Source organism: Sorex fumeus, unplaced genomic scaffold, assembly GCF_029834395.1.
Source record: "Sorex fumeus unplaced genomic scaffold, SorFum_2.1 ptg000123l, whole genome shotgun sequence".
NCBI classification, from domain to species: domain Eukaryota; kingdom Metazoa; phylum Chordata; class Mammalia; order Eulipotyphla; family Soricidae; genus Sorex; species Sorex fumeus.
Window position 1 is genome coordinate 4,008,335 of NW_026606180.1, and position 12,302 is coordinate 4,020,636.

Genomic DNA, 12,302 nt, shown 5'->3' on the forward strand with positions numbered 1-12,302 from the left:
TATACAGTGATCAAATACCCATCCCTCCACCAGTGCCCATTTCCCACCACCACGGATCCCAGTATCCCTCCCACCCCCCCATCCCCCCCAGCCCACCCCGCCTCTGTGGCAGGGCATTCCCTTTTGTTCTCTTCTCTCTTAAAAATACACTTCTTAACTGTTGTTTTAACAAATAGTTTTGGCCTTCAATTGACTGAATTTCCCATGTGATACTTCATACTTTGTAAGTAGAGGTGACTTTTGATGATTTTTTTTCTTGGCAGACATACATATGTAGAATAAGTTTGTTTTATACTACTTAGTCCAAAAAATATGAAAAGAATGGCAAGTAGAATGATCAGAATATAATCAATGAGTCGATAGCACAGCGGGTAGGGCGTCTGCCTTGCACGCAGCCAACATGGCCGACCCGAGTTCGATTCCTCCGCCCCTCTCGGAGAGCCCGGCAAGCTACCGAGAGTATTCGATATGCCAGACACAGTAACAACAAAGTCTCCAATGGAGATGTTACTGGGCCTGCTCGAGCAAATCGATGATCAACGGGAGGGCCTGTTAGTCTAAATACCAAAGTTAAGTGAAATCATCTAGTATTTGTCCTTCTGACTTAATCTGAAATCCTCCAGTTCCATCCAAATTGCTGCAAATTGCATAATTTAATCTTTTCCTTAAAGTTACATAGTATTCCACTGTGTATATATGCCATGCTTTCATTATCCACTTATCTGTTGTTGGATACCTAGATTGATTCCATACCCGAGCCATTTTACTAAACTCTGCTAACAATAAAGGTGTGCATATGTCCTTTTGAATGACTGTCTTGTGTCTTTGGAGTAAATACCAAGAAGTGGAATTGCTGGGTCATAAGGTAGCTCTAGTCTTTTCTGAGAAATATTCATACTGTTTTCCATAGGGGTTGAACTAAGTAACATTGCCACCAGCAGAATATCAGATGTTTTTCACTACATCCTCGCCAACAGATTATTTCCAGTTGTTTGTGTGTATGTGTATGTGTGTGTGTGTATGTGACTCTCAATAGTGTGAGATCATACCTTATTGTCATCTTGATTTATATTTACTGATCACTTAATCACTTAATCACTTAACTTCCCGTTAGTCGTCGATTTGCTCGAGTGGGCGCCACTAACGTCTCCATTTGTCCCTGTCGCGTGCTAATGTAGCCCAATGGCATCTGTTTGCTCCGGGAACATGAAGGGCCTCAAACCAATCGTTCATGATCTTGACGAAGAAGTCTGACCATCTGGTAGGTGGGCGGCCACGCGGTCTTTTGACATCCTGTGGAATCCAGTCGGTAACAGCTCTAGTCCAGCGGTCGTCTTTAAATCTCATTACGTGACCAGCCCATCTGATTTTCGACACCTTGGCAAATGAGACAGCGTCCCTGATTCTTAATCGTCATTTACTGATTCTTATCGTATTTACTGATAATATTTTTTTTTTTTTGCTTTTTGGGTCACACCCGGCAATGCACAGGGATTACCCCTGGCTTTGCACTCAGGAATTACTCCTGGCAGTGCTCAGGGGACCATATGGGATGCTGGGAATCGAACCTGGGTCGGCTGCGTGCAAAGCAAATGCTCTACCTGCTGAACTATTGCTCTACCCGCTGTACTCCAGCCCCATTGCCAATGGCATGATGAGCACATTTTCATGTGTCTGCTTGCCATCTGTCTTTCTTTCTCAGTAAAGTTTCCACTCATTTCTTCTCATTATTTTTATAGAGTTTTTGGAATCTTTATATAGGCCTTTGTGAATCATGTGCAAATGGATAGTAATCCTTTCATCTCACATGTTGAATTAAAAAATTTTTTTCCATTTAACTGAGTCTTTTAGTTTTAGCTTGCATTTCTTTAGCATGCAGAAACTCTTTGATATGATGTAGCTACATTTCTTTATTTTTGTTTCTGTAGCTATTGCCAATGGCATAGCATCATAGAAAACTACCTTTGGTGTCTAAATCTTGGAAATTTCTTCCAGTATTTTCCTCAATGTATTTTCTGGATTCCAGTTTGGTCTTGAGATCTTTGATCCACTTTGAATTGACTTTTGTATAAAGTGTGAAATATAGATCTGGCTTCTTTTTTTTATTTCCATGAAATTATCCAGTTTTTCCAGTACCATTTATTGAAAAAGCTATCTTTACTCCATTTCATGATGAAGATCCTTGGTTGAAAATTACTTGACCACAGGTTTAGTTTTTGGATATTTGATTCTAATCCATTGGTCTGAGAGTCTATCCTTATTTCAGCACCATGCTGAAATATATAAAAAAAATTGACCAATATAACTTTATAGTATAATTTCAAGTTAGATAATGACATAGCTCCAAGCCTCTTATTTCTCAGTGTAGCTTTGGTGTTTTATAGTTCCATAAAGTTTATTACAGACTGTTCTAAATCTTTGAAGAATATACCAGAATTTGAATGGGGATTGTATTGAATCTATATAATCATTTAGGTAGAATTGTCATTTTGATAATATTGTCTTCCAACCTATGAATATAAATTGTTTTTCCATTTTCTAAAGTCATCTTATGTTTCTTTTTTTTTCATCTTACCTTTCTTAAGTGACTTAGTTTTCATGGTATAGATTTTGCACTTTTGTTAAGTTGATTCCAAGATACACTATGTGCTTGAGTTTTGGAGCACTAAGGAGGGTGCTTTAACCCAGGTTGGAGGCGTGCAAGGCAAGCTCCTTATCTGTTGTACTATCCCTCTGGTGCCCCAGAGCTCTATTTTGAATGGAGTAGATTCTTTGATCTCTTTCTCTTCTAGTTCATTATTTTGATACAGGAATATGACATATTTTTGTCTGTTGACTTTTTAGCCAGCAACTCTGCTTTATTGGCTTGTTGTTATAGGATCTTTTAAATAGACACTTTTGGGTTTTCTATGTGTAGTACCATGTCATGTGCAAATAGTGATAAATTTCTTTTCCAATTTTTATTCCTTTGTTTTTTTTCCCCTGATCATTGTAGTTAGAACATCGATAAATATATTGATTTAAAATGGAAACAGTGAATATCCTTGCCTTGTGTCTGATCTCAGAGAGAATGCTTTAAGTTTTTCACTATTCAGAATGACACTGGCTGTGGATTTGTTATAAATGGTCATTACTATTTTGAGGAAGATTTGTTCCACTCCTGTTTCATAAGAGATTTTTTATGAATGAATTTTATATCCTTTCTAAAGTTTTCTCTCGCATCAATTCATGGGATAATATAACTGTTGTCTTTCCTTTTATTGACATGGAGTATTACATTAGTGGATTTGTATATGCCGTCCTTGCATACGTGGGATAAATCACTCTTGATCATGGTGTATGACACTTTTCATGTGTTCCTGTATCTTCTTTCTGTCTGATTGTTGTGCCTACTGGCAAAAGTGGAGTGTTGAGGCCTTCCACTACTATTATGCTTCCATCGATGTGTTTCTCTATGTCTGTGAGCAGAAGCTTTATAAACTTTGATGACCCTTCATTTCGTGCATATATATTTATAAGAGTTAATACATCTTGAGCTACTGTTCCTTTAACCAATAACTATTCTCTATTCCTGTCTATGGCTTTCCCAGTTGTTTCCTATCAGTAATTTATATGATTATTTTTTTCATCACTTAACTCAGTATATATTTAGTCTGTGAATTTAGGGGTGCTTCCTGCAAGCAGGAAATATGTGGATTTTGTTTCCTGAGTCATCCAACTTCTCAATGCTTTTTGAGGGGAGAGTTTAGTCCAATGACATTCAGAAGGTTATTGTTATAATGAGTAATGGGCTGTGTTATCATTTTCCTTTATGGTATTTGTTTGGTTTTGATTTTTGGTTATTTGCTTTTTTATAAGGGCTTTCAATATTTTTTGTAGGGTTAATTTAGTTATAAGTGTCACCACCTTTGGTATCTGAAAAGGGTTTTACTCCTTTTGCATGAAGCATTGACTTGAAGCCCTCCTCTAGATTTAGTTGAACTGGAGAACTAGCCTTGACTTTAATCTCTACCAGTATGCTGCAATATTCTGTTTTCCTATTGATCTTAGAGTTTCATGGGTGCTTGCAGTTGAGTTTTAGATTCTTGGTTATCTGAGTACTAACCGGGGTTGTTATTTTACACTAATAGGCTACTGCTATGCCTCTTTTTAAAATTCATAATGCTATTTCAACAGAACAGGCAGGTATATATCGAGTTCTTTCCTTTTTGTTGCCAGTGGTTTTATAGGAATATTTAGGCATTGAATTAAGATCCGGTAGTTTCCCACCAAATCTTAGAGTATGCCTATACCATCCACTCTATACCAGTTCAATCGCTGAGTGGGGGATTATCTACTGAAGGCGAGGTGGAAGGAACATGTTAACTGGTCCCAACAAAACAGCTGATGCCCAGAAACATTCACATGCTGTGTTCTAGCTTCTCCAAATAAGGGGGTGTGGGTGGCAGGGGCACCTCGCAGATTCCAGATGCCAAAAAAAAAAGCTTGGTGACTGGGCTAGAATATTTTCACTTAATACTAAAGTACAATTCTATTTCCTAAACACCATACTTGCCTTTTTAGTAGCTTCAAGTTCAGCTGCATAAAACTGAAGAATACGTTCAATTGTATGGTTTATTTCAGCTTCAAGGCAAGGCATTTTCAGCTTCTGGAATCTAAAAGTAATTAAGACTGCATGGTTAAAAGGCAAATGCGAAACATACTTAAGAATTTCTGCCATTCTAACTATCCATGCACTCATTTTACAAATGTTTCAGGCCTCTCACTTTGTCCTAGTAGATAGTGATAAACAAGGCAGGTACAGCTCCAAATCTCTTGGAGTCAGTTAGTTATATTATGGAATAACACTTTCAGCCAAGAGCTACATACAGAGCTACTTCAATTACAATGGTGTCCACAATGAAAAGAACATGAGAATGCAAACAAATCTGGATTGTCAAGAAAGACTACTCCAAGAAAGTGAGGTTTAAATTGAGATTGAAAAGACAAAGACGTGGGTGGTAAAGGATACAAATGGGGTTTATGCAGTGAATATAAAATAGAATATACACATGATGATTTTCAGTGAGGCACATGTGAAATTTTATAGAATGCGTATTCCACTTAAATATTAAAAAGAAATGAGGAAGGAAGGAAAAAGGAAGGAAGGAGGAAGGAAGGAAGGAAGGAAGGAAGGAAGGAAGGAAGGAAGGGAGGGAGGGAGTGAGGGAGGGAGGGAGGGGGGGAAGGAGGGAGGGAGGAGGGAAGGAGGGAGGGAGAGAGGGAGGGAGGAAGAAAGGGAAGAGGGAAGGAAGGGAGGGAGGGAGGGAAGGAGGGAGGGAGAGAGGGAGGGAGGAAGAAAGGGAAGAGGGAAGGAAGGGAGGGAGGGAGGGAAGGAGGGAGGGGAGAGAGGGAGAGAGGGAGGGAGGAGGAAAGGAGGAGGGGAGGAAGGGAGGAGGAAAGGAGGAAGGAAGGAAGTAAAATTGAACATGAAATTGAATATGAAAAGAATTTGGCTTAATGAAAATGGATAGGAGCATATTGACTGTCCCTCCACCAAAATTGCTACTTACATCATTCTAATTAGCTATAATCAGAGTGATGACTTTGCTGGCTATATAACATTTCTATTTAAAACTAGGTGACACACAAAGAACCATTAGAATCATAACATTTTGATGACAAAATGAAGTAATAACTGTATAAGTTAAAGGAGAAGGCAGGTAAAAAGAGGAAGGCAGAGAAAGGAGAGAAAAAAAATCACCAAGAAAATGGTACCTGCCATAAATCTTCACAGTAAATTTCACTTGTCAAAAGTATTTCCATGTCTGTCTGTTTTGACACTAAAGATGGTTTGATGAGTTCCATAATTATAGAGAGGGGGAATGAAGGCAAGTCAAGGCAGTTCGACAGCTCTCGGGGGAGCAATCCGAGAGGGGTCGCTGACATGACTCCTGAGTCTTCCCTGAGTTGAAGGGAATGCCTCCAGTGGAGCCCATTCCTCAATTAAGGGAGAATTTTAGGGAGCACTCGGTCAGAACAAGAGAGAAGGGAAGCCACAAGAGCACTCACCTAAAAGGTTTAAAAATGTGTTACTCTTAGATCATTTCACCTTCAGAAATTCTCCTACTACATAGGAATTAAACATTTACTTATACTTTTTTGTTATTACACTTTTTTCTTATTATTTATACTTATTTTTTTCCAAAAGATCCTGTGTAATCAACCGCAAATATATCACATAAATGGGAGGAGAAAACATGCAAAACATTTTTACATTATTTTTTATTTTATGCAAGAAAAAGCATCATACTCATTTATTATTACCCATTCACTTACTAGTAATTGAAAGATTGATTTTTGTGAGTTTTTTTAATAGACATAAAAGAAATTTCAAAGAATATTTTATGTGAAATTTTATTTTAAGAGACAGTATTATCAGGCAGTGGAGAGATAGTACAGCAGGCAGAACACTTGCCTTGCGTCCCATATGGTCCCCCCAAGCCACCAGGAGTGATTCCTGAGTACAGTAAAGTAAAAAGTAAAGTAAAGGCCCTCCCGTTGATCATCGATTTGCCTGAGTACAGAGCCAGGAGTAACCCATGTGCACACCTCAAAATGTTTAAAAAATGATAATACCTAGAAACTGAACCGCTTAGTGCATTTTAAATACCTTTGAAGTAGCTGAAGAGCCTGCTGAGAAGATAAAATTTTTCCAAAAACTACTGTTCATAAATGCCTGTATTTGTACCTAAAATAAATTTTAAGATTCAAATGATTTTGGCTTTAAAGGAAAGGTTTAAGAACAATTAAATAAATTACCTACATAACAAAAATAGCCTTAAATAAAATGACCATCTTAACACTGACAATTGTAATTAATAGTAATGAATGACCACATATAGCTACTGAGCACTTAAAATATTACTACTTGGGGGAAAATATAATGTGTATATGTATATATAATAACATATGAAATACACATGATTTTTGAAGAGTTTTTAATTTTTTATAGTTTATTTTTTAAAATTTAATCATTATAAATTACAATGTTACAAAGTTATTTATGAGGACGTTTTAGTCCTGGAATGATCCAACACCAATCCCTTAACCAGTGTTCACTTCTCTCCACCAATGATCATGGATTCTGTCCTGCCCCTCAGCCTGCTTCTATGGTAGGTACATTTTCCTCCACAGTTGTCTTTCACTAGTGATTTTATGATGATAATTGGTTGGATAAGTTTTCTTATTAACTTTCCCTGCTTCTCCTTACTCTACGCATGTGGCCACTAGGAAACTTAGAGCTACTTCTATGGTAGTCTTCGGTTCTATGGATGAATGTAACGTAGCAATACCACAGACACCCGGGGACAGACGTTATTCTCCAGCAGTACCACTCTCAGAAAGATCCTGATCACCCTGAAAAGAGGAACAATTTTTCGAAATTCCCTGTATCCTCAACAGTAAACTTCCATCTCTAGATACCCCAAGCAATGAAACAAAATCTCTCTCAGCTCGTTCCTTTCAGTTGTAACTTATATTAGTAAGGTCTATTAGTATATCTCATACCAGTTCCAATGTTTGTGAATCTAACTTTGGGAAAGGAAGATGACATTCCCTTTTTAAACAATAAAAGGTTGGTAGTCTCCAGATATAGTACAAAATAGAATCTATATAGTGAGAAATCATAGTTTCAAATAATTTCAGCAATTTTCAAATCCCATTGCCATAAAAAATCACGATCAAGATCACGACCATCCTGTTATTCGTCAATTGCCTCGAGCAGGCCCCAGTAATGTCTCCTTCGTCCTAGCCCTGAGATTTTTTTAAAAAGTGCCATATGCAAGGCTCTTTCAGAGTTAGGAGAATGAGACCCATCATTGTTACTGGTATTTGGCATATTGGGTACGCCACAGGGAGTTTGCCAGACTCTGCCGTGTGGGCAGGTTACATTCAGTAGCCTGCCAGTTTGTCCAAAGTAGAAATGAGATAATAAGATGCCATAAAAAATAACTTTCATTTATTAAAAAGGAAATACAAAAGGCCAAAAGACAAATGAAAAAATGCTCTACATCACTAATCATCAGGGAAAACCAAATCAAAACAACAGCGAGATACCATCTCATGCTACAGACAATGGCACACATCAAAAAGAATGAGAAAAAGCAGTGCTGGCATGGACATGGGGCAAAAGGAACCTCATTCATTGCTGGTGGGGATGCCAACCGGTCTAGCCTTATTGGAAAACAATATGGATGTTCCTCAAAAAACTAGAAATTGAGTTTTCCTGGGCTGGAGCAATAGCACAGTGGGTAGGGTATTTGCTTTGCACACGGCCAACCAGGTCGGCCCAGGTTCAATTCCTCTGCCTCTCTCGGAGAGCCTGGCAAGCTACCGAGAGTATTTCGCCTGCACGGCAAAGCCTGGCAAGCTACCCATGACGTATTCGATATGCCAAACACAGTAACAAGTCTCACAATTGAGACGTTACTGGGCCGCTCTAGCAAATCAATGAACAATGGGAGGACAGTGCTACAGCGCTACAGAGCTTTCATATGACCCAGCAACATCACTCCTGAGAATTTACCCAGGGGCCCAAAAACACAATGCAGAAAATCCATTTGCACTTCGATGCAGTGGATTGCACTTTTATTGAAGCACTATTCACAATTGCAAGAATTTGTAAACAACCCAAGTGCCTGAGAATAGATGAATGGATAAAGAAATTATTGTACATCTACACATGGAATACTATATATCCATTAAGGAAAAGTGAAGACATGAAATTTGCTTATAAGTAGATGGACATGGAGAATATCATACTGAGTGAAATGAGTCAAAGGAGAGGGACAAATATAGAATCACACTCATTTGGGGGATATAAATATATACATAAGTATGTATATATAAATTATAAGAATAATACCCACAGACAGTAGAAACAAACGCCAGAACTTCTGTCCATGTCAGGAAGCTTGCCACAAATTGTGGGTAGGTGCAGCTAAGACAGAAAAGGGACCAGTGTGACAATGATAATTGTAAGTGATCATTCTGGACAAGTACTGAGTGCTGAAAGGAGGGTAAGTGGTATATACAATAACCTTCAGTTACAGTCCTGAAAAATGAATATGTATATATTATGAGATTGACAGTTACAAAGTTGTTCATGGTTGAGTTTCAGTCATACAATGTTCTAGTATCAGTCTCTTCATCAATGCTCACAATTCCTTCCCTGCAAGCCAGCCTCTATGGCAGATACTTTCTCTAACTTCCTTCCTTCCTTCCTTCCTTCCTTCCTTCCTTCCTTCCTTCCTTCCTTCTCTCCTCTCATCCATCTCTCCTCTCATCCATCTCTCCTCTCATCCATCTCTCCTCCATCCATCTCTCCTTCCTTCCTTCCTTCCTTCCTTCCTTCCTTCCTTCCTCCCCCCCTCCCTCCTCCCCCTCCCTCCCTCCTCCCTCCTCCCTCCTCCCCCTCCCTCCCTCCTCCCTCCTCCCTCCTCCCTCCCTCCTCCCCTCCCTCCCCCATCCCTCCTCCCTCCTCCCTCCCCCCCTCCCCCCTCCCCCCTCTCCCTCCCCTCCCCTCTCCCCCCTCCCCTCCTCCTCCTCCTCCCCCCCTCCCCCTCCTCCTCCTCCTCCCCCCTTCCTCCTCCTCCTCCCCTTCCTCCTCCTCCACCCTTCCTCCTCCTCCTCCACCCTCTTTCCTCCTCCTCCCACCCTTCCTCCTCCTCCTTCTTCTTCTTTTTCTTTTTCTTCTCAGGCAAAGACTTTAGTGACAACATTGTGAGGATGGGTAATGAGGTCAAAGAAATAATAGCACAGGTGGTCAGTAAAGCCAGCAGTGCAGAAGAATGAGTTCTGAAATGAGAAAACTACAAGCAGAAATGAAGAGTGCTGTAGGTAATTTTAAAAACTCAACAAGACCTCTTAAATATCAAAGATCTCCAAGAAGAGATGAAGGAAACTTCTAGAAAACAGAAGGTAGAAAATAGTATGAAAAGGAATGAACAGCATACCAGAGAAATAAGGAATGAGCTCAAGAACAATGTAAGAATCATCAAAATCTCTGAAGAACAGGAAAGCAAATAAGATGAATAAATAATATTTAAATAAATTATAGTGAGGATTATACAGGCACTGAGATCCAATAGACCCAAAGAGTACCACCATAAATAGACAAAACTAGGAAAAGTCCAATAAATATTGTACTCAAAATGAAAAATTCCAAATAGAGATAGAATATTGAAAGTAACAATATCAGTAAGGACACTGACATGTAAAGTAGATCCACCGCATATCTATCAAATGAGACTCTATGAGCCAGAGACAGTGGAGGGATATAGCACAAAACCTCAGTGAAATGAACACCTCACCAAGACTGCTAGACTATCATTCAGATTTGAAAGAACAATAAAAGCTTCTGGGACAGTCAGCATCTTAGGGAATTCAGTCTTGAAAACAATTTTGTAAGAAGTGTTAAAGGAGCTTCATTAAAAGACAGAAAAATCTTCTGAGCATATGGCCGTGAGTATGCCATTCACCTACAAGTGCTTGGGGTTGCCCACTACTAGACTAACAAGGGGATGTTTACTCCTGGTTTGCTAAAGGATTTTATACATGTTCAATAACGAATTGCTGTCTCATTTAAATTTTATGTACTATGTCTTATTATTCTTTCAATATTCCCTTTCTTAGGAAAAACACTTTGTTCTTTTATAGGCCTATTCAGATTTTCATTATTCTCTTCACTCTTACTAAATTTTACAGTTGTAAGCTTTACATATTTCATGTAAACTCTAAAATATATTAGTGAAGAATTAAAAAAATGTTTTATTAATGTGAGAAGACAAAATTATTACCAAAATGAGACCCAAGTACATAATAAAAATTACTGCAATATATTTTAGATACCAGAGTTGAAAACTTACTATGTAAATAAAGGTAGGCATTATATTATATGGTAATAAATAATTTCAGATTTTTTATTTACATCGGTTATTACGGTAATCAATCATCACAAATGCCATTTTATTGAGTTATTTTCTGATAATTGCATTTGTCATTTCTCTAAGTTTTCTTGACACAATTAGTATGAAACAAATTTGTTTTGTGCCTCATATTTAAAAGTCTGGAAAGAGCCAGTATTGGCAGGGCTGTGGTGAGAAAAGAATCCTTATCCACTGTTGATGGCATGTTACTTAGTTCAGCCTTTATGGAAAGCAGTAGAGTGATCTATCCAAAAATAGGAATAGGACTACCAAATCAAGCAATACTATTTTTTGGCAACTATCCCCCAAACTCAAAAGTTCGAAAGGATACACTTGATTCCATCAGCATACAAATGGCCCAGGTCCACAACTGACCTCAGAGAGGAACCACAGCTAAAACAAACCAGGCAGGCCCAATCTCCAGGCAGACCCCTCTGGAACCTTCTCGGGATGGGGGTATGCCAAATCCTCATCCTGTGGGAAGGTCCAGGGCTCTACACACACCTACTTGCATATAAACAATCCAGCTGACAACGTGCTGCTGAATCATCCCAGTCCCAGCTCCTGAAGTGCATGGCCTTGAGAATATCCAAATTTCACTGAATTAACAGCCCAGTAAGAGCACCAAAAATTGGATGGGAAAGTTACGTAGAAGCCTGCTAAGTTCAATGAGTGAAAACTATAGCACAGAAGGCTCAACTAGCACCTAATAGCTCAGTAAATCTTCAGACAATGACCTTAGTAACACAGTTATGAGATATTTGTTGTAACAAGCAAATAAAGTAAATTGGTTCATGCCTGATAAAGGGGAAGGCTTGGCATTGATAAGAAACTGGAGATATAGGTGGAGAAAAGGACACGCTGGTGGTGGGATTGGTGTCAGAATACTGAATACCTGAAACAACTATATTATGAACAAATTTGTACATAGTGGTGTTCAAAAAGTTTTAAACCTTAAAAAAATGAGAGGATATATGCATAACTAAGTTTACTGCCACACTTAGTACAGTAGCAAGATATGAAAATAATTCAAACACCCAACTACAGATAGATCAAGAAGTTGTAGAAAAGGCAGAAACATCACCAAACAAAGGGAATTGCAGAATGACATCCCTGATGATCACAGATGAAAAGATCACCAGCACCAGTAATTTAAAAAAAAAAAGGGGGGGGAAGCTGAAGGAACTTTCCTCAATATAGTCAAAATCATGTACCGTAATCCCACGGCAAGAATTGTTTTCAGTGGTGAAAAGCTAAAAGTCTTCCTCTAAGATCAGGCACATAACAAGTTTGCCCACTCTCACCACTCCTATTCAATATAGTACTGGAAGATCT

General features: G+C 38.7%; 1 protein-coding gene across 1 annotated transcript in view; it reads right to left on the reverse strand.

Annotated features, from left to right (window-relative positions):
* Positions 1-12,302, reverse strand: part of DNAH8 (dynein axonemal heavy chain 8) — a 438,788-nt gene that overhangs the window by 349,211 nt on the left and 77,275 nt on the right. Inside the window, 3 exon segments of the mRNA XM_056137311.1 lie at positions 4,556-4,655; positions 6,653-6,699; positions 6,701-6,730. Coding sequence (XP_055993286.1) covers positions 4,556-4,655; positions 6,653-6,699; positions 6,701-6,730 — 177 coding nt within the window.